At 51.0% G+C, this 22,239-nt stretch overlaps 1 protein-coding gene across 1 annotated transcript in view; it reads left to right on the top strand.

The window, feature by feature from the left end:
* PEPD (peptidase D) overlaps positions 1-22,239 on the top strand; it is a 114,401-nt gene that overhangs the window by 37,035 nt on the left and 55,127 nt on the right. Inside the window, exons 8-9 of the mRNA XM_079907767.1 lie at positions 7,727-7,802; positions 8,710-8,756. Of these exons, the coding sequence (XP_079763893.1) occupies positions 7,727-7,802; positions 8,710-8,756 (123 nt within the window). The remainder of the gene's footprint in view (positions 1-7,726; positions 7,803-8,709; positions 8,757-22,239) is intronic.

The raw sequence follows: 22,239 nt of genomic DNA, 5'->3' as shown, positions 1-22,239 counted from the left end.
AGATACTTCCCAGTTTTATTAAAGCCGGCAGCAGAAAGGACTTATTTGGCATTTGATGGCAGTAGAACTATTTTAGAAATGTCACATTGTCCTTACTGCCTCAGGGGTGTGTTTTAGCAGCGTGTGTTCTGGCCTCTGTAGTGACTGCCGTCATTCTCGGTGGGAGCCACGTGAGTCACCGTCATCGCCCTCCTCTGGGGACTGAAGGAAGGATTCTGGGTGGAATGGCGGCCAGGCCCCTCATTTACAGGAGAGACTCGGTTTCCATGGTATTAAATTATGGCTCATCGATGTATCTTTGGGCCCCTGTCCTGGATGCTTTTTCCAACGCCCCCCTCTCGGCCCGTGGAGAGAAGTTACCTGGGGTAATGGAAAAACTATCCAGTTGGGCATATCCGAATTCTCACCCCAGCCCACCCACCTCGGGAAGTCACTTAACTTCTCTGAGCCTCAGCTTCTTCATCTATAAAATGGGGACGTAGTAATGCCTAACTCACAGCATGGACGTGAAGATTCATGCTGCCCAACAATTACCATAGAGCGGGTGGCTTGTGAGTGGCAGAAATTCATTTCTCACAGTTCTGGAGGCTGGGAGGTCCAAGGCCAAGGTGAGGACCCACCTTCTGGTTCATAGACGGCCGTCTTCTTTCTGTGTCCTCAGATGGCAGAAGGGGTGAGGGAATTCTCTAGGGTCTCTTTTATAAGGGTACCAATCCCATTCATGAGGGTTCCACCCTCATGACCTAAGCACCCCCCAAAGATCCTGCCTCCAGATACTATCACACTGGGGATAGGTATCAACCTGTGAATTTGGGGGCAACGCAGTGTTCAGTGTATAACAGCAAGCCTCAGTTTCCACACCTGCAGAGTGGTCGTGGTCCCCCTTGGTGGATGGCTCAAGGATTGAGTGAGAGCAGAAGTCAAGTGACAGCACATCCTAGTAATCATGCTGTCACCTTTTGAGACTTCCTTTATGCAAGGTGCTATGCTAAGCACTTGACACACGTCACCTTATTTAAAGAGGTATTTTATTTATGTTATAAGGTAGGACTCTGATTATCCCCATGTTACAGGTGAGCAAACTGAGGCACAGGAAAGTGATTTGACCAAGAAAAAGCCAGGAGCTGAGCCCAGGCCAATGGTTCCAGGCTCTGATGCTGCCCCATGTGGCTCTGAGGAGTACCCTGAGGAGTGGGGGGTGCTGCCTGCGTGTCAGCCTCTCTCTCGGTTCATTCTTGGCCATCCAACCTGCTCAGAACCCACAGAAGAGATCTCGTGGAGGCCAGGGTGTGGTGGGGTGGAGGGCCTGGGGACGTGCAGCTAAGCCTCCCCGGCACGGCGCCCTGCCACGCACACGTACCCCAGCTCCCAGGTAGCGGCTGAGCTGGGGGTTTGGGATCCTTCCCAGAGCCTGTCTGATTAGGAGGCCACAGGCAGCCTCTCCCAGCACAGGGGAAGCTTCACTTCTCATTTGTGTTTGGGTGTCATTCATTTCCTTTCGGTGACGGCTTTATTGTTTTCCATTCTCTCAAGCAGTACCTTTCTGATTTTCTGTAAATTCCTCTCTAATCCTACTCTTCTTCCCCACAAACATGAGATCATAGCTGATCATTTCTTTCCTTGTGCTAGGTCTTGCAGTTTGAACGTGGAGGTCAAAAGTTGAAACTTAATAAGAGCAGGCGTATCTCACTTCCATAATTTAGTCTGTGGTTCTGCATTCCTGTTCAGCAGATGATTAAATTGATCTGAAGGTGGGGTAGGAAATAAAAGGAGATACCTCTGTGCTGTCTAATAGCTCGGCACTGTGGATTTCAGTTAAGCACCTCTGGAAGCCTCACAGAAAAGCAAGCACGTCAGCCGTTGCCACGCGCCTTCTCGGGTTTTAAGTGAGGCCGTGTTAACTTGAGTCGGTGTCATGCCAGGGTTAGAGCTGTTAGGTACACGGGGCGGAGGTGGCCTGCGTGTATTCATCAGGCAGCGAGGTAAGCTGTCTATTTCCGTTCCCCTGCCTTTCTGTGCATGGGAGACGGTGAGGGGTAGATGATTTGGGGCAGACACGCACCAGGATCCTGCATCCTAGGTAATGTGTCCCAAATTAGAAAAGGTACCTAGATGATGACTAAGATTCTTGGTGTGTATATGAAAAGTGTTCCAGTAGGCTTGCTGTCTTTGTCTCCCGGTGAACAGGCATTTAACCCTAAGTCAACGAGAAAGCCAAGTGGAAAGTGGGGACCTGAGAGTAGTGGGGAGAACCTGGCTTACTGTGCACCGGGAGGCTGGACCCAGGATGTGGGAACAGTCAGGCCCTGGTCCCAGCTCTCCCTGCACGTGGCTCACGACTGCCTGGCCCCGGTCAGGTCTCAGGCACACTCAGCTTACCACGGGCTGAACCACGGTTTTCTTCCTGGCCCTGGTTTCTCTGAGAGGACCTATGGATTGAGCTTCCCGAGGATATGTAGTTCCAACCAGCTCTTTCCTTTCTGTCCCTTCTGTTGTGCTGGGATTTTACCCTTTGAATCCCTGGCTCACGGGGTAGGGAAGGAACGGCCGTGGGGGTCATGCGGTATGGAATTCCCGCACTCCTCTCCCGCAGAAGCCCCTGCACGTTCATCTCCGGGAGAGATGGATTCCTGTCCCTTCAAACGGGTTTTGTGCAACACTGTGGCACTTTGGTGCCTAGAGACTGATTCTGGAAATACTTCATCCTGTCTTGCTACTACTTTAATCAGTGGAGCATTCAGACCTCACTTAATTGATGCCTTAATCCTTCATTTAGTGCCCAGAGGCAGTTTTGTGACCTGTGAATATTTCAGGAAGAAAAAGATTGCACACATGAATCTCAGCTTGGTCCAGTCTTTGTCATTTCAGGCCAGTAGCAGGGGACTCTGTGCCTTCACCCCCGCCCCCCTGCCCGTGGTGCTGCCTTTCTCCCTGAGCAGCCCCCTTGATGTGGTGATGCTCACAGGCCTGGCCACGAGCTGGGGACCCTGCCTCAGTGCTTTCATCTCCTGCACACGTCGGGCACCTCCTCTTGCTGCCGGAAGAGCCTGAGTTGCCTTCTGCCCAGATGTCTTTTTTTTTTTAATTAATTACTTTTTATTTTTGGCTGTTTTGGGTCTCTGTTGCTGCGCACGGGCTTTCTCTGGTTGTGGCGAGCAGAGGCTACTCTTCATTGCAGTGCAGGGGCTTCTCATTGTGGTTGCTTCTCTTGTTGCGGAGCACGGGCTCTAGGCGGGCAGGCTTCAGTAATTGTGGCACGTGGGCCCAGTAGTTGTGGCTCGTGGGCTTAGCTGCTTCCCAGACGAGGGCTCAAACCCGTGTCCCCTGCATTGGCAGGTGGATTCTTAACCACTGCACCACCAGGGGAATCCTGTGCAGACGTCTTAAGTGGCATCAGTGCTGTCCTGTCCTGAGCCTTGGTCCTCTGATGCTTCCTGGAGGAGGTGACCTTCGTCCTCCCCTGGGGATAGAAGCCTTGCAGATGATATTTCTAACCACCACCCCACATGTCCTTGGGCTGGACAAAGCGGGGGCTGAGTGTGACACCCAGAATCCCTCACTCCAAGGCGACTGGGCCTACAGAGGCTGCACCGCAGCAGAATCCCCCTACCGTGCCTTTTTGTGCTTGGGAGTAAAGGAAATAGCCTCCTCAGATTCAGGGCGGTGAATTCTTCCTGCAGATGAGGAGAAACTGTGCAGAATGCCGGAAAGTCTTACTGTTTTCTGCTGTGATCTTAAAAACGGTTTCTGGTGCTTGTGTTGTGGAGATAACGGGGCCAGGCAGGGACGCCTGGCACTGGGGCGAGACTTCAGCCCCAGGGTGCCCTGTGGACGGTTGGGTGAGCCGGCACACAGCAGCCTTTACTTTCAGGGCCCTTAAGGCTTGGGTTCAACTGGGCCACGCCAGTGCTCAGCCAGGCCGGCTTCACTGGAGAACTGCCTTTGCCCTGGTTCAGTTAGATTTTTTCTTCTTTTTTTTTTAACATGACTAAAAAAAGTAAGTCCTGAGGCAACCAGCTAGAGGCCTAGTTTGTCATCTTCCCCAAAGTGAAATTAGGAAAGAAAGCAGGACTCTGGGCCTTGGTGGCCCAACATGCTGATCATCTCTGATAGGCAGGGAGCATGGTCCGGCCACGGCGCACGGGCCCAGCCGCTCCGCGGCATGTGGGATCTTCCCGGACCGGGGCATGAACCTGTGTCCCCTGCATCGGCAGGCGGACTCTCAACCACTGCGCCACCAGGGAAGCCCTGATGGAGTCTTTCTCCCGGCTCTTTTCAAGACTGAGGGTGCCTATGGGGCAGGGAGGAGGTGAGTGGAGAGCCTGTGGAGTGGGCTTCTGCGGCTGGGGCTGCCTCTTCCTGCCTTTGTGGCTGGGGGTGAGGCAGTGGTGGTGGGAGTTTGGACTGCTGAGGCCTGGGGAGGCTGTTCCCCACGCCCTGTCCTGACCGGGGCCTGCCAGGCTGTGCGACATCCCACGATGACCTGGTGAACAACCCAGGGAGGGCGGGGTGGAGGAGGCCTCCTTTTCTTTTTGAGATGAACCATTCTGTCTCCTGGTTGGAAGTAAGGTGTTTCCCAGCTTTGCTGCCATGCCCAGGTACTGTTCCTAACCCGTAGTTACGGTGTGTCTGCTCTGGGCCAGTCAGTGTTCTAGCCCTGGGACGCTGCCCCCCAGGGCTGTGGGCTTTTAGGGGGAGACTTAAATGAAAAGGAAATTACAAGCGTGATAGCTTACTGAGGATTCACATAGACTGCCCAGGGAATAGAGGGAGGGATTTAGCCTGGTAGGGGGCTGGAGGGATCCCTTCCCTGCTTTCTGAGAAAGGGGCTAGAGGATGAATGTGCAGGAGCCGGTTCCAGGCAGAGGAGTCTCTGTCGGGGGTGAGGGGGTACGTGGTGGAGACAGGTAGGGTGTGGCCTAGAGAGCCTCCTGGCTGCTGGATAGAGTTTTAACTTCATCTGGACGACATCTAGAGGCTACTAAAGGTTTGAAGCCAGGGAAGCCTGGTCTCGTTTGCATTGCCCGAAGAGCCACAGCTGTGGTTGGGGAGCAGACAGGGCTGGAGGCCAGAAGAGCCAGGAGAGGATGTCCAGGCTGGAGAGAGTGGGGTCTGGACGGAGGGAGAGAAAGGGGAGGCGTGAGAGGTTGCGGAGGTGGAATTGCCGCCCTTGGTCGTCGGTTGGATGTGGGAGTGACGGACGGACGAGAGGGAGGTGCCCAGGTGTCTGCATTAAGCAGTGGGAGGTGGGGAGGTGTGGCTGGAGATGGGAGCCTGCGGATGGGTGGGAGTCTCTGTCCTGCTGAGCTGGAGGTGCCTGGGGGGGTCCTGCAGGTGCGACGCAGCTGAGAGGCCTGTGCCGGAGCTGGGGCTTTGGGGGCAGGTGCAGCGGCAAGGCTGGGGGGCAGGGAGGGGAGGGCCTGTCAGAGCTGGAGGAGGGGAAGCAGCCAAGCACGTGCCAGCAGAGGCAGGCGTCGCGGGAGGCCATGGAATGCCTCTGGGTTTGGCACCCCGGGGGTTGTTGGTGAGGCAGTGCTGGCAGAGTGGCAGGGGCTGAAGGGAGAAGAGGGGAGGGGAGAGGGTTAGTGAGAAGATGGGGAGGAGGTTCGTAAAAGCTGCTCTCCCTCCTCTCCGGAGGCAAGGACTGTCAGGGTGTCCTTTCTGGAGACGCGGCTGGGTGGTGGGGGGAAGGCTTGGCTGCACGGGGAGGTGAGTGGTCATGGAGCTTCCAGTGAGAGTGGCAGGTGCACAGAGGCGCTTGGGGGCTGGGATCTGAGCCCATGTGTGTGTGTTGGGGGGCTGAGCCTCACTGACAAGAGGGCACCCCTTCCCTCGTAGGCGGGGAGGGAGAGGAGGATGGGGGTGGGGAAGGCTTGGGAGTTTGGAGAAGAGGTGAGAGTACACCCACCTGCTGGCTTCTGTGTTCTCCAGGAAGTAGGGGATGAGTTCGTTCATGTGACAGGGAGCCCTGGGAGGGCCCCGGGGTGGAGGAAGTTGAGAGGAGCCTGCACGCTCCCCCTGTGACTCCCGGCAGAGCTGGGGTGTGTGGAGGCAGGTGGCAGCTTGCTGTGCCGTCCGCCCAGCTGAGTGCTTTCCCCCTCAGCCCCCGTGTCCTGCACACACAGGCCTGGGCTTTGGTTCATCCCTTGCGGGCGTTCGGCCGAGCCTGTGTGGATCGAAGGGCACAAGTCCTAGGGGGTCTAAAGTGTTGGCTGGAGTGGTGGCTAGAGGGCTGGAGCAGGGCTCTAGGCTGAAGAGAGAGGCAGGGGGTCAGAGGCGGTTGTAGCCTGGGCCTGGTTCCCACCTGTGTTGTCACTCTGGTCGTCACCGTCACCGCGTCGGAGAATAGAGACCCGCTCCCAGCTCACAGATCCTTGGGCTGGTGCCGAGCAGGGCAGGAAGGAAGCGTCAGGGGCCGCCAGGTTATCTGTGAGTGGATTTGGACCACACCCTCTGGGGGGTAGAACTGCTCCCAGCGCCTCGAGGTGGAGCCAGAGCACCTTTATGATGGTAAAGAGCAAACTTAGGCTTCAGGGTCTGCCCCAGAAAAGAGAAGGCATGTTCATCTGGAGACAGGCTCAGTGGATTGGGGCTTTGTCTTTCCTACATCCCCTGGAAGGTGTCCCTGTGCTGTACGATGCCTTCCTCCCCTCCCAGCGACGAATGGCTGGCTGTCCCACGTGGGCATCATAGCTGCCTCTGGTGCAGGTGGGAGCGCCTTCCCTGCCATCCTCAGACGCCTCGTCTGAGGCTGGCTCAGGACCGTCAGGCCTCAGAGGTAGACAGTGGCTGGACGAGGGGTGCGCTGTGGACGGAGGGGCAGGCGCTGATCTGCCATCGTGACACTCCGCTTTGCCGATCTTGAGGGGGCTTTGGTGAAGGCAGGTCACCTTCACAAAGGGAGCAGCATCAGCCATGAGGGATTCACTGAGGACTCCATGCGCTTGAGGACTGGGCCCACTGCCACTTACATGCCGTGAGCTGGAGGTGCTTATTTGAAATGGGTAGAAGTAGAAAAAGAATATTTATTTAGCTTCTCTACGGGAGGCTTCCTTGGGGTTGAGATTGATTGCAAGGACCAGAAACCTAACCAATTCTGGGCAAATTAACATGAGCTTATTGTGAGGACCCCAGTACCCGCCTGGAGTCCAGCTGGCAGGAGGTACAGCGGAGCCTTGAAAGGATGGCAGGGTCTGTTGGCTGCGCCGCTCCGTCCCCATTCCCAGCTTGACCCTATCTCACGCAGGGGGCCTGAGTCACTTTCCAAGGCTGCCTGGACAGGTGGGTGTGGTGGGGGGAAATGGGAGAACTCTTCAGCCATCTGGGCAGAGCCCTGGGAGTCAGCACACTTAAGATTGAGGTCCAGCAGCCTTGCCATGTGGATTGTATCCCCATTTAGTGGATGAGGAAACTGAGTCTCAGTGAGGCACCGTGTGTCCGGCTACAGAATCTGGGTTTCTGCCACCCACAGCGGCTTCCCGATCTTGTAACTGGAAACAGCCTGCACTCCTGAGGCTGGCGTTGGGTTGGGATGGGCCATGCTTAGTGTAGCTCATCACTCCCGGGGCTTGGGGGCCCATCCTGCCCCCATCCTCTGCTCAGGCGGCCCATCTGCAGCCCTGGGCTCCTTCCCAGGCTGTGCAGGGTGTGGAGGTTTCCCTGGAGGTGTCTGCCAGCTCCTGCTGGAAGTCGCTGACTTGCTGCTTCGTTTTTCTCCTTTCTGCAGCCGGGTCTTCAAGACAGACATGGAGCTGGAGGTTTTGCGCTACACCAATAAAATTTCCAGCGAGGCCCACCAGGAGGTAAGCTGGGCGCTGGCTCACTGGACCTGCCGTTCTGGGTGGGCTGGGGAAGCAGCATTGCTCTGTGTAGGGCAAGACGGCGGTGTCGAGGTGGACAGTCTCGGGGGGGCGCTGGTCCCCAGCCGGCAGGAAGTGTCACTGCAGACCCAAGATACAGTGCTGGTTGTTTACTGTTCCCCAGCGGGGACAGGGCAGGGAAGGCCTGTCCTCACCTTAAGGTACCCACCCTCAGGGAACTTCCCAGCAAGAAGTCCCGACTTACAGGACAGTAGAGCTTTCCCTCCTCGCGTTCTGGCAGTCCCAGTTCCTTTGAAAGAATCTGTGGTCCTTAACCAAGATTCAAGCACGTTTATTACTATCACCCAGGTTTTGAAAACACCCTCACCTGGTTCTTTCCCAAACCTTCCCACTTTACCTGAGGAGCAGAAGCAAATAAGGACGTTTATTTTTTGAAATGGGTCCAGGCCACTGGGATAGCCCAGTACCTGCTTACTGACATTGCAGTGTTGCGTCAGGAGACAGATGGGGGTCATTGGGGGCAACACAATCTCTTCTCCGAGTTCATTTTCTCTGTGTTTTATAAGGAAGGAAACCTCTTAGGATAGTTGTCATAGGCTTCTGAGCATTAAGTATTCACCAAACACGTCTTGGCTAAATCTTCACTTGCCTCCCAAGGTGTTTATCGACTTCTGAACAGAAGTGCTCCGGAGTGGTTTAAATAAACTGTATGACTTTGGAGCTTTAAAAAAGTTCTAATTTGTCACATTTCTGCACCACTGTGTGCGTGTATCATTCTTTTTTTTTTTTTAAAGAAGAGATTCTTTTGAAAAAATGCTATACATTATGTATAAGGTGGTGTTACTTATCTCCTTAATACAAATGTCTTTGCTTAATATCCATCCTCCAGGTAATGAAGGCTGTAAAAGTGGGAATGAAAGAATATGAAATGGAAAGGTAAGCTGCTGTGTTTCTCTGGGTAAAGATTAAAATGTAAAAAACAGTAATTTACGTTCGCCGAGCAAGTAACAGATGAGGCGCGGCAGCCTGGCACACGGGTTGAGCGGGGATTAGGAGTAGGGCTTCGGCGGCGTGGGCAGAGAGGATTTTTCTTCCGACTGTGGCCACCTCCCCGGCTGCTGGCAGAGTGTTGGATGGTAATGGTCTTTGATTACTTTTCAGGGTCGTTTAGTGCCCCATCATTCCACTCGTGGACTTTGTTGCTGCAATTTGCAGGAAGCTACCAAACAGCTGCTATGGAGACTCTGAAAGCCGCTAGTAAAACAGCTTTTGCCGTTTTTATGTGTAAACACTGCCATTATGTCTGCTGTGCTCGGACGACCGGGTTGCGGGTTGGTTAAGTGGCTCATAAAGCACTCTGGAGAGCTCCATCATCCTGCAGCTCCAGTTAGGCTGCAGGGAGCCTGTTGCCACCCGGGGCCTTCCCACGGCTGCCCTGCTGTGCTGGGTGTGGGCTGGCCAGCTCCTCAGCCCCGCTCCAGGACCCAGGGGTCCGTTAGCGTGCTGCTGCCCACAGCGTGAAGAAGCCCTGGGGTCAGACCCAAACTGCCCCAGTGGCTCCCCTCCCGGCCACCTCCCGGGGCAGGAAGCCCCCATTCCCGACTGTCACCAGTGACTGCGCCGCGTGGGAGTCCCTGTGGGGAGAAGACACCGAAGCTGTCGGTTCTCCCCCTGTGACATAATAGGAAATGCGTATTTGGTCTCTGCCCCCAGTTCCTGGCACGGAGCTTGTAAAACCTTTGAAATTCCCTGATAGAGGAGCATCTGTTGTTCTTTATAATAAGCTCCTTTCCGCCGCACTTGAGTTTATGCTAATGAGGGCCTCTCGGAGGCCCCGACCTCCTGGGAGAAGAGAAGGAGTAGAGATGGAGATTGAGTTCTGACCAGTGATTGAATCAATCCTGTATCTAAGGAGGTACTGGCCCTTGCATAAGCCCTAAACCAGAGGGTTTGGAAAGCGTCGAGGTTGGTGACCGCGTGGAGGTGCTGGGAGGCTGGCATCCCTGGAGAGGGTTTGGCAGCTCCACACCCCTCCCCCGCACCTTGCCCTCTGCCTCTCTTCCATTTGGCTCCTCCTGAGTTGTATTCTTCCTAATAAAGTGATATCAGTAAGTAAAGCACTCTCCTGAGTTCTGCGAGCCGTTCTAGCAAATTATGAAACCCGAGACTAGGTTTTGTGGGAACCCCTGATTTAAGGCCGATGGGTCAGAGGTAAAGAGGCCTGGGCTTGTGGTTGGTGCCTGAAGAGGGGGCAGTTTCGTGGGACTGAGCCCTTAGCCTGTGGGGTCCGCACTAACTGTGGCAGTTACTTAGTGTCAGAAGGTGTCCGCAGAGAAGTGGACAATTGCTTAGTGTGGAAAACCTACATATTTGCTACCGGAAGTGTTGTGAGTACGAAAAAGCGTTTTACCTTGTACCCTCCACCCTGAGCTGCCCTTTCCTGCCTGGCCTTGTCAGAGCTTGGTGCCGCTGCCCCTTCCCCACCTTGCAGGGCCCGTGTCTGCCCCAGGTACCCTCAGGGCCCGCTCTGCCTCCACACCTTAGCAGTGCAGAGTGAGGGCGAGGTACAGACAGAGTCGGCAGTGGGCACCTTGGGCGTTTACAATCTCCATCACGTGGCTTGGGGGTAGGCGGCTTTTCTCAAAGTCTAATAACCCTTAAAGGAGCCCTGAACAGGGAGCCTCTATATTTCTTTCCCCTTACCCTGGGAGGTAAGAGGTTAACATGGCCTCGGAGGCCCCGCTGCTGTGCCTGCCCAGGAGGGGGGCATGGAACGAATGAGTCATCAAGGACCCAGCTCAGCTCAAGGAGGACGGGGGAAGGGGCAGAGCCCTCTAGCTCTTGCCTCCGTGCTCTGGGATTCCCGGGTCCTTGCCCCCACCCCCAACCTGGGACAGGAGTAGTTCTGCGGGGCTGCCAGGGAGGTGGGCTGGGCAGTGGGTCCCTCAGATTGGCACTGGCCCAGAAACCTGTTCCCAGCTGAATTGGCCCGTAGTGACCCACAGCTGATGCTTCAAGTAAAACGATCGAGAAACTGGAGCAGGACTCGCTTGCTCCAGTGTGGAGCCACGCTGACTGCTGCAATGTGCCCGAAACCGCGGGGAGTCCAGCTCTGAAGGTGGCTCCTGGCAGGAGCTCCTCGGTGTCCCAGAGCCAGATCAGCCTGGGTGTGAGTTCTGGGCCAGGGGCTGGTCACTCAGCATACCTCCCCCAGCTCCCTACTTCCCAACCCAAGGTAACAGAGGTCTTTTTTTTTCTTTTAATGACGAATTTCAAATACCCACCACCCGCACGTCAAAGAGTATAATGAACGTCGAAGTCCCCATCAGGGTTTTCTGTTTGGTTTTGTTTTCCTGGAGTATTTAAAACCAAACCCCAGACATGGTGTCATTTTACCTGTAAATACGTCAGTGGGTGTCTGAGCGGATGATGGTATTGTTTTCCTTTTCATGTAACCGCTGTGTCCTTATCACGTCTGAGTAAGTTAACAGTAATCCTTAATGTTGTAAATGTCTAGTTCATGTTGTCTAAAACTATCTTTTTAGAACTGGTTTGTATGAGTTGGGATTCAGGGTCTACACGTTGCGGTTGGCTGTTGTTTGGAGGAGACCCTCTTGTTGAGCTGAGCTCCGGGGAGATCTTACTTTTGTCTGCAAATTGCTCAGCCTTCCGCTCCACCCTGCTTCCCAGGTTGGCCCCACCGCTGCCTCCTCTGTGGACCAGGGGCGGCCCTCGGAGAAATGATCCTGAGGCTCTGGGCCAGAAGCAGCCGCCCTGAGGGCGCTGAGTGGCATTAATCCAGCTCAACGTGCCAGGTGTGTGCCCTGTTGTGCACCTACTGTGCGTCATGCCCACCCTGCGGCTCGCCATAGGGGGTACGGGGGGAAGCAGTGGCTACCCTCGCACCCTCAGCCCGGCAGGGGGGCCATCTGATCTCTGGGTCCCTGAGACCTGAGAGCAGGGAGGTTCCTGGGGTGGAGTGTGGGGAGGGGTTTTAAAAGCTGAGGCAGAGATGATGAGGACAAGAGCCAGAGTCTGTTCCCGAAGGGCAGGTAGGAGGGGTGACCCTGGGAGGCAGATGGTGTCACCCCCCGGAGACAGTAGGAAGATGGTCCTCCCGGGACATTGAGGTGTCCCTGGCCAGATTTGAGGAGGGCATCACCCACTGCCAGTGCCAGCCTGAGCCCGGGGCGTCTGTAGTGGTGAGAGGGCCGACGTCACTTTCTCTGTCCCCGCAGGCATGTCACTGCCCAGGTAGCCTGGGATGCTGTTTTGTGGCCTGTGTCCTTGGAGCCTGGGAACTTTCTCTCGGAGGCCCCATCTCGTTAATCTGCAGTGTCTGCCCCACAGTTGGTATCAGTAAATACGTGTGGGCGGATTAGATGGATGGGCAGGAGAGAGAAGAAAATGTCCTGAGCTACTATTTCCTGTCTTCTCTCCCGCTGTGAACTTCAGCATTCTTCTCTTAACCAAGTAGGAGTATGAGATCATGTCTAAAGCAGGTGGGGGCTCCCCAGGAGGTGCGGCCTCCTTAACACAGGCTGGACCGATGCCCAGGAAGGTCCAGGGCAGCGACTCCCGGGCAGGCCACCGACCCCTGGCTTAGAAGAGCATCCCTAGAACCTTCCGGACGTTCTGCTGAGAGCATGGCCAGCTCCAGCCCCACGGAGGGACACAGGGCAGGAAGGGCAGGGACTCCTGGGGGTGGGGGTGGGGGGGAGATTGGGGCTGATTTTCTGGGAGGCGGGCATACCACCGGCACAACGGCGCTCAGACTCAGACAAGGGCCGCTGGCCAGGAGACCCAGTTGTAAGCCTCATCTTTTTGTTTTATCATCAAAGGTTTGTCATAAAATCTGGAAGGCATGTTAGAAACAAGGAAGCCAGCTGGTGGTATTTATTAAGACTCCTCCTCTGTGCTGTGCCTGCGAGCAGGGTTCCAGGGAACATGAAAATCAGCTTCTGCAATTGAGGTGTGGTAAATTGTGTTAAACCAATAAGACGTTAATGTTTGGGTAAATCGGGTGCTAATGGCATCTGACTGCAGGCCCAACCAGGCGATGCATCTTACCTCCTCATGTTACTTAATGTTCGTGGCGTCACCGGCTTACAGCCGGCTGGCATGGGGCTGGCAGCTGAATCAATTACCGGCAAACACTAATTTAGAGCATGCTCAATTGGCTGTGTAAGCAGGTCCCAGTTCACATTTGCCACAAGGAGATTAATAACTTGATGTTTTTGACAGTCTGGGACCTTACCTGAAATGACGCTGTCCTTCTCTCCAAGCTGTGAACGGGGCATTTCGGGCCCTTTCCCGGCAGCTCCCGTGGGGAGTGTGGGAGCCATTTAACAGGCAGAGGGGTCTGTGAGGTATACTAGGGGACAGCACGGCGTTGTCCTCCTCCCCCGGCTGGCGTCCTTCTTGGCACACAACCGGACCGCATCTGGAGGCCCCTGTCAAGGCCTGGGTTTCCCTGTGCTCCATCACAGGCATCAGCCCACAATAAGAGTCTCCTGTTTTCTTTGTCTTTTTTTTTTTTTTAACATCTTTATTGGAATATAATTGCTTTACATGGTGTGTTAGTTTCTGCTTTATAACAAAGTGAATCAGTTATACATATACATATGTTCCCATATCTCTTCCCTCTTGCGTCTCCCTCCCTCCCACCCTCCCTATCCCACCCTCTAGGTGGTCACAAAGCACCGAGCTGATCTCCCTGTGCTATGTGGCTGCTTCCCACTAGCTATGGATTTTACATTTGGTAGTGTGTATATGTCCATGCCACTCTCTCACTTCTTTCAGTCATTTGTTAATGCTGAACTGCACGGCTGGGCTACTCCGTGCTCAGAGTCGCCTTGCTTTTTTCTCCCCTTTGGCCGGAAGGAGCGAGTCAGGAATCTGTGTGTTCAGTGTGGCCACTGGGCCCGGATTGGGGGCGGGGAGACAGGGCCAGGCCTGAGGGTCTTCTCCCCAGGGCTGCAGGGTGGGGGTCTCCCCCCTACAGACAAGCCCCCACTACTCACACCACATACCACACACACACTCCCCACCACCCATACCACACACCACACACACACACACACCACACACATACACTCCAAAACACACACACACACACACACACATACCACACACACACACACACACACTCCCCACCACCCATACCATACACTCACACACACACACACATTCCCCAAAACAAACACACAAACACAAACACTCCCCACCACCCACTCATACCACACACCACACACACACACACACCACACACATACACTCCAAACCACACACACACACACACACACTCCCACCACTCCCAGCACATACCACACACACACACCTCCCACATCACATGCACATGCCACACACTCGCACACAGATTCCATCCGAGCCACGTGGTGCTGGATCAGTGGCTTGATCGGTGGTTGATTTTTCAGATTATCCGCCCAGGGAGCAGGCTGCAAAAATCCTTGCTGTGTTCTTGTTAAAAAAGGCCTGTCTTTTTGTTTTTCCTGAGGATTAGAAGATTTAACTGTAGTGAGGGTAATTGGAAGGTGGGAGAGTTTACAGGAAACCCTGCACCCCTACTAAGCCGTGGTGATTGTGTCTGCAGCGAGCGTAGGCGGGTGTGTCCGACCTTTTCTGTCTCTCCCGCCCAGGCCTCCGCAGCACAGCTACCCCTGAGCCCACCCCTCACCCTTGGCATTGCCACCCCACCCGCTTCTCGTCTGGACCAGCTTCTCTGTCAGATCTGCAGGAGCCGCATCTCCTGCTCTCAGGTTAGCATCCTCTTCTTTCTCTGCCCATCCCTCCTGGTGCGCTGTAACCCCTGCAGGGCCGTCTCTTAGACGCCTGGGCCTGCGTGGCCCTCCTCTCACTCTGGGTCTCTCTCTGCCTGGCCTGCTGGGTGTGGTGGTCCGACATGGCCCTGTGTATCTCTGAGCACCCCCATGGGTCATGCTGGGATCCAGGTGTCATTGGTGATGACCAAGAGGTGACCAAGAGGCCCTTATTACTTCCCGCTTTCCTGGAGGTCCTGGAGATGTTCCCTGGAGACGTCCACCGTAATCTGGTCTCAACCTAGGCAAGCTTGGGCCTCAGGGAGGCTGCCCTCAGTTATCTACCTCAGGAAGGTGCTAGATTTTGCCTGGGGCCTTTGCGGCAGGTCTGGGTCCAGGCAACCACTGAGACCAGAGCCCCTGGGTAAGAACAGCTGTGATGGGCCCTCCTCCGTGGGCCTGGTCACTGTCTGGGCAGTGAGTGCCCTGCACCCTCCACAGCAGACACGTCACTCACTCTCGCTGGCCACGTTGAGGGATTAGGCTGCGCCTGGCCTGCTGAGACCCCCAGGTCTGGGTGCGGCCCAGCCGGCTCTTTGCCTCGCCTTGTGCGGCTGCTGCGGCTTTCCTGCCAGCCCACCACGAAAGGGTCAGGAAACCCCCATCTGTTTGGTGCACCCCTCAGGAAGGCAGCCCATGAGTCCTGCACCCCGCCGCACTTCGGTGTATTTAAGCTGAGCCCTTTCTGACAGAAGAGTCAGGACCGTCTTGGGTGGAGAGTTCCTGGGCTTTTGAGCAGACTTTACCTCATACTGGGCCCCCCGATACCAGGCAGGGCGGGTCCTGTGTGCCCACCCAGCCTGCTCTGTCTGCAGACCTGACATCAGAGAGGAGAACCAAGAGATTCTGCAGAGCCCGGTGTCTGGGAGTATAGCTGGGTCTTAGGGGTCGTGGGGATCTGTGGCTTAAAGCCCGGATAGCTCATTTTGCTTAAAAAGTAACTGAGGGGCTTCCCTGGTGGCGCAGTGGTTGGGAGTCCGCCTGCCGATGCAAGGGACTCAGGTTCGTGCCCTGGTCTGGGAGGATCCCGCATGCTGCGGAGCGGCTGGGCCTGTGAGCCATGGCCGCTGAGCCTGTGCGTCCGGAGCCTGTCCTCTGCAATGGGAGACGCCACAACAGTGAGAGGCCCGTGTACCGAAAAAAAAAGAAAAAAAAAAAGTAACTGAGAAATGGGCACATTTAGGACATAAACTAGCGTGATATCCAGCCAGAAACCTGGGCAAAGAACCAGAGGGAAGGACTTCCTGCAAATGTGCACCCTGGTTGATGCAGCCCTAATTAGAGCTTTTGGGGGCGAAGCCAAGAGAAATAGACCTTTTCTTTTCAGATGCCGGGGGAATTGCCCCTGGAGAACCCATTAGGTAACAGTGGTGCCAGCAGGCATCTTCATGGATTTGCCTCTAGTGTTTCACCATTGAAAGTGGTGCTGTTGATTTTCGATAAATATTTATCGTAAGTTTAAGGAAGTAGTGTCTTCTTCCTGGCTTACTAGGAGATTTTATCAGGAAAGGATGTTGAATTTTATCAGCCTTGTGTGTCTGTGTTTTAAGCAATTAATAAACTTTTGACTTTAGAACAGGTTTAGATCACAGAAAAGTTACAGGAATATTACAGACAGTTCTCTTTTTCCCCTGTTGTTAATGTGATTGTGATCCATTGTCACCACTCATGAACAGTGGTTTTTTTGGTTTTTGTTTTGTTTTTTTGTGTCTGTGTTGGGTCTTTGTTGCTGTGTGCGGGCTTCCTCTAGTTGCGATGAGTGGGGGCTACTCTTCGTTGCGGTGCGTGGGCTTCTCATTGTGGTGGCTTCTCTTGTTGCAGAGCACAGGCTCTAGGTGTGTGGGCTTCAGTAGTTGCAGCACACAGGCTTAGTAGTTGCGGTGTGCTGGCTCTAGGGTGCGTGGGCTTCAGTAGTTGCGGCACATGGGCTTAGTTGCTCTGCGGCATGTGGGATCTTCCCGGACCAGGGATCGAACCCATGATCCCTGCATTGGCAGGGGGACTCCCAACCACTGCACCACCAGGGAAGTCCATGAACCGTGTTGATATGTTATTATTATCAAAAGTCCATACTTTATTCCACTTTCCTTAGCTTTTACCTAATAACCTTTTTCTGTTCCAGGATCCCACCCAGGATCCCACATTACATTTCGGCTGCCCTGGGCTGTGGCCAGTTCTCTGACTTTCCTTGTTTTCAGTGACCTTAACAGTTTTGAGGGGTACAGGTCAGGTATTTTGTAGACCGTCCCTCGGTTTTAGCTTTCCTGATGTTTTTGTCATGGTTAGATTGGAGATATGTGTCATTGGGAGGAGGACCCCAGAGGTAAAGTGCCACTTGGATATCTCATTGTTTCAAGGGTACAGGTTAGTGAACTGACTTATCATTGATGTTGACCTTGATCACCTAACTGAGCTGGTATTTGTCAAGTTTCTCCATTGTAAACGTACTTGTTTTCCCCCTTTCCATACTGTATTTTTCAGAAGGCAGAATACACAGCCCACACTTAAGGAGTGGGGAGTTATACTCTGTCTCCTTGAGCGGGGAATTATCTACATACACTATTTGTAATTCTTCTGTACGGAAGGTTTGTCTCTTGTCTCCTGTTTATTTATTCAATCGTTTCTTTACTTATATCTGTATGGACTCATAGATATATATTTTATACTTTGGGTTATACACCAATATTATCAATACATTATTTTGTTGCTTAAATTGTTCCAGCTTGGCCACTGGGGACTCTTTCACACAGGTTCCTGTGTCCCTCTGACACACTGCATAATTTTGCTTTTTGAACACTTTCTTAGTTTCTGGCACTGCAGGGTGCTCCAGGCTCATCTTGTATATCCCTTGCTCCAGCCCTTGAATCAGCCATTTCTCCGAGGAGCTCTCGTTCCTTTTATTGGATCATGGTATCAGATACCGAGATTGGGCACTGGGTGTTCCTTAGATTAATTTTATGACTAGACTTCCTGGTGCAGAGCCAGCCGGGCATCCCCGGCACACCCTACTTTGTTGTGGTGGATTACTACTTCAATAAGCTGCAGGATTGAAATGGGGAGGCAGTCCACTTTAGAGGTTAGGGAACGGTCTCTAGAGACTGGTGTCCTGGGTTTGGGTTCCAGTTGTGCCACTTACTGTGCCTCAGTTTCCTCATCTGGAAGAAAGGATAATAATAGCACTTCATAGGATAGTTGGGAGGATTTGGTGAATTAATATATGTATAGTATATAGAACAGTATATCTAGTAAGCATCATAATGATTGTTTTATGTATTTATTTAGCATCTTTATTGGAGTATACTTGCTTTACAATGGTGTGTTAGTTTCTACTTTATAACAAAGTGAATCAGTTATACATATACATATATCCCCATATCTCCTCCCTCTTGCATCTCCCTCCCACCCTCCCTATCGCACCCCTCTAGGTGGTCACAAAGCACTGAGCTGATCTCCCTGTGCTATGTAGCTGCTTTCCATGAGCTATCTATTTTACATTTGATAGTGCGTATATGTCCATGTCACTCTCTCACTTCGTCCCAGCTTACCCTTCCCCCTCCCCGTGTCCTCAAGTCCATTCTCTACATCTGTGTCTTTATTCCTGTCCTGCCCCTAGGTTCTTCAGAAACATTTTTTTTTTTAGATTCCATATATATATATATATATATATATATGTGTGTGTGTGTATGTGTGTGTGTGTGTTAGCATACGGTATTTGTTTTTCTCTTTCTGACTTACTTCACTCTGTATGACAGTCTCTAGGTCCATCCACCTCACTACAAATAACTCAATTTTGTTTCTTTTTATGGCTGAGTAATATTCCATTGTATATACGTGCCACATCATCTTTATCCATTCATCTGTCGATGGACACTTAGGGTGCTTCCATGTCCTGGCTATTGTAAATAGAGCTGCAATGAACATTTTGGTACATGACTCTTTTTTAATTATGGTTTTCTCAGGGTATGTGCCCAGTAGTGGGATTGCTGGGTCATATGGTAGTTCTATTTTTAGTCTTTTAAGGAACCTCCATACTGTTCTCTATAGTGGCTCTATCAATTTACATTCCCACCAACAGTGCAGGAGGGTTCCCTTTTCTCTACACCCTCTCCAGCATTTATTGTTTGTAGATTTTTTGATGATGGCCATTCTGACTGGTGTGAGGTGATACCTCATTGTAGTTTTGATTTGCATTTCTCCGATGATTAGTGATGTTGAGCATCCTTTCATGTGTTTGTTGGCAATCTGTATATCTTCTTTGGAGAAATGTCTATTTAGGTCTTCTGCCTGGTTTTGGATTGGGTTGTTTGTTTTTTTGATATTGAGCTGCATGAGCTGCTTGTAAATTTTGGAGATTAATTCTTTGTCAGTTGCTTCACTTGCAAATATTTTCTCCCATTCTGAAGGTTGTCTTTTCATCTTGTTTATGGTTTCCTTTGCTGTGCAAAAGCTTTTAAGTTTCATTAGGTCCCATTTGTTTATTTTTGTTTTTATTTCCATTTTTCTAGGAAGTGGGTCAAAAAGGATCTTGCTTAGATTTATGTCATAGAGTATTCTGCCTATGTTTTCCTCTAAGAGTTTTATAGTGTCTGGCCTTACATTTACGTCTTTAATCCATTTTGAGTTTATTTTTGTGTATGGTGTTAGGAAGTGTTCTAATTTCATTCTTTTACATGTAGCTGTCCAGTTTTCCCAGCATCACTTATTGAAGAGGCTGTCTTTTCTCCATTGTATATTCTTGCCTCCTTTATCAAAAATAAGGTGACCATATGTGCATGGGTTTATCTCTGGGCTTTCTATCCTGTACCATTGATCTATATTTCTGTTTTTGTGCCAGTACCATACTGTCTTGATTACTGTAGCTTTGTAGTATAGTCTGAAGTCCAGGAGCCTGATTCCTCCAGCTCCAGTTTTTTTTTTTTTTGCGATACGCGGGCCTCTCACTGTCGTGGCCTCTCCTGCTGTGGAGCACAGGCTCCGAACGCGCAGGCTCAGTGGCCACGGCTCACGGGCCCAGCCGCTCCGCTGCTTGTGGGATCCTCCCGGACCGGGGCACGAACCCATGTCCCCTGCATTGGCAGGCGGACTCTCAACCACTGAGCCACCAGGAAAGCCCTCCAGCTCCGTTTTTCATTCTCAAGATTGCTTTGGCTTTTCGGGGTCTTTTGTGTTTCCATACAAATTGTGAAGGTTTTTGTTCTAGTTCTGTGAAAAATGCCATTGGTAGTTTGATAGGGATTGCATCGAATCTGTAGATTGCTTTGGGTAGTATAGTCATTTTCACAATGTTGATTCCTCTGACCCAAGAACATGGTATATCTCTCCATCTGTTTGTATCATCTTTAATTTCTTTCATCAGTGTCTTATAGATTTCTGCATACAGGTGTTTTGTCTCCTTAGGTAGGTTTATTCCTAGGTATTTTATTCTTTTTGTTGCAGTGGTAAACGGGAGTGTTTCCTTAATTTCTCTTTCAGATTTTTCATCATTAGTGTATAGGACGTAATGATTGTTTTGATGTTATTTTACTGGCATTGTATATAGGTTCAAAATAGGGGATTGAGGTAGACTTTTTTTTTTTTAACTTCTTAGTCATATTTTAAGATGAGAGTTTTTGAGATCATGGTCTGGGAAGCTCTCCACGTTTTTCCATTTTTTGGAACAATTTAGAAAGCATAGGGGCTGTCTGTTCCTTGAAGGTATAAAGAAGTCTTTTGAAGCTGTCAGAACCTACTGTTACTTTGGGGAGAATTTCTTTGATACCTTTTCAAGTTTTTCCTGGAAAATTTTTGTTTTCATCAAGAATTTTAAACTTCTTAGAACCGAGTTATCAATTTTACTCTCTTAATTTTAAAAAATATGTGCTCTAGGGAATTCCCTGCCAGTCCAGTGGTTAGGACCCAGTGCTTTCATCTCCCCAGGCCCAGGTTTGACCTGTGGTCAGGGAACGAAGGTCCTGCAAGCCACATAGCGCAGCTCCCCACCCCGCTAAGAAATTCTCTATAACTGTAGTTGTATTTCCTTTCTCATTCCTAACATTATGTGTTTGTGTTCTTTTTCTATTGATTAGCATTTCCAGAATTATATCAGTTTTATTGGTATTTTCATAAAATCAGTTATTAAATGTATTTATTGGTTCTGCTTGTCTAACTCATGGATTCCCAGTTTTATTATTGATTTCTTTCTCCCCCCTTCCTGACCTTGTTTTGAACATCCATCTTTTGACTTGTTTAGTTGAATCTTAGTTTTTTATTTTTTCCTCTTCAGTAGTAAGTGAATTTTAGCTAATATATTTTTTAATGCTGCTTTGACCATATCCTAAGAGGTTTTGATTGATTTGTTTTTTAACCCAAGAAACGAACTAAGAGCATTTCTTTTCATTTCTAGGTAGATGTGTGGTTTGTTAACTTTTTATTGTTAGTTTCTGGTTTTATCACTTTTATAGTGAGAAGTTATAGTCTATGTAAATTTTGAGATATTTCTTTGTGGCCTGTTTAGACATATTCTTTGTCAGTCTTTTATGGAATACTGGAAAATGTTTATTTTTTAATAAACAAAAGTAGAGTGTACTTTGGTGTACATGAAATCAGATTTCTTACCGTATTCCAGTCCTCTGCCTCCTTCCTTATTTTTGTATATTTAAGATTAAGAGAGGTGGTTTGATGAATTCCCCTTTGTGATTCTTAGTAGCTTTTGTTTTATTCATTTCCATCCCAAGTTGTTTGACGTATAAAGGTTGATGATTAAGGCTTTATTGTGACATTTTACCTTTTTACAGCTTTTAAGAACCCTTTTGACCTAATTAATCCTTTTTATCTTGAATCTGACTTTAACTGATGCTGGTTTTGCTATTAAATGTTTACTTTTGTTGCATTTTCCTGGTGTATCTTTGCTTACTCCTTTATTTTGAATTTTGTTCATTGGTTGCAGTTTACTTGTTCCAAATTGAGCCCCTCCCAGTGTCAGGAGGGCCATTCGCGTCTGTGGTGATGACCAGTACGTTTGGTTTTTCATCCAGAGGTCCTTTGGTGCTTTCTGGTTTTTGTTCTGGCTTTGAAAGAAAATTTTTTTTGTCGTTGGAAAGTTGGTGTTAAGAAGTTAATCATTTTAATAACAGTTATTTAGATGTCACTGTCTTACTGAATCCAGTGTGGACCCCTATTTCGTACTGCGTTTTCCCTTTCCTCTAAAGCATTTAATTTGACCCCGCACATTGGAGAGTCCTTGCGTTGCCTCCTATGTGAAGGAGGGCTTTACTGGGTATTGAATCTCTGTTCTATGAAAACGTTCCCTCCATTGTTGCTGGAGATCTTAGGCCAATCATATTCTTTCTCTTTTGTAGGGAACTTCTAATTTTCTTGCCTGATGTTTTTAGGACTTGAGCACAGTAGTATTTCCCGAGGATCTCTCTCGGTTCTGTGCTTCAGCCATGCTTTGGGAGTCATGGGTCCCACTAGCCTCACCAGCTGGGTGGAAGGCCCTGGAGGTGGCTCCTTGAAAAGTGGCTCCTTAAGAAGGGCCTCGTGTTAGCCGACAGCTCGTCAGCCAGGCAGCGCGGGTGGGTGCGGAGGGCAGCGCAACTCAA

Source organism: Stenella coeruleoalba (assembly GCF_951394435.1).
Source record: "Stenella coeruleoalba genome assembly, chromosome: 20".
Taxonomy (NCBI): domain Eukaryota; kingdom Metazoa; phylum Chordata; class Mammalia; order Artiodactyla; family Delphinidae; genus Stenella; species Stenella coeruleoalba.
This window is presented reverse-complemented; position numbering and strand designations above follow the sequence as displayed.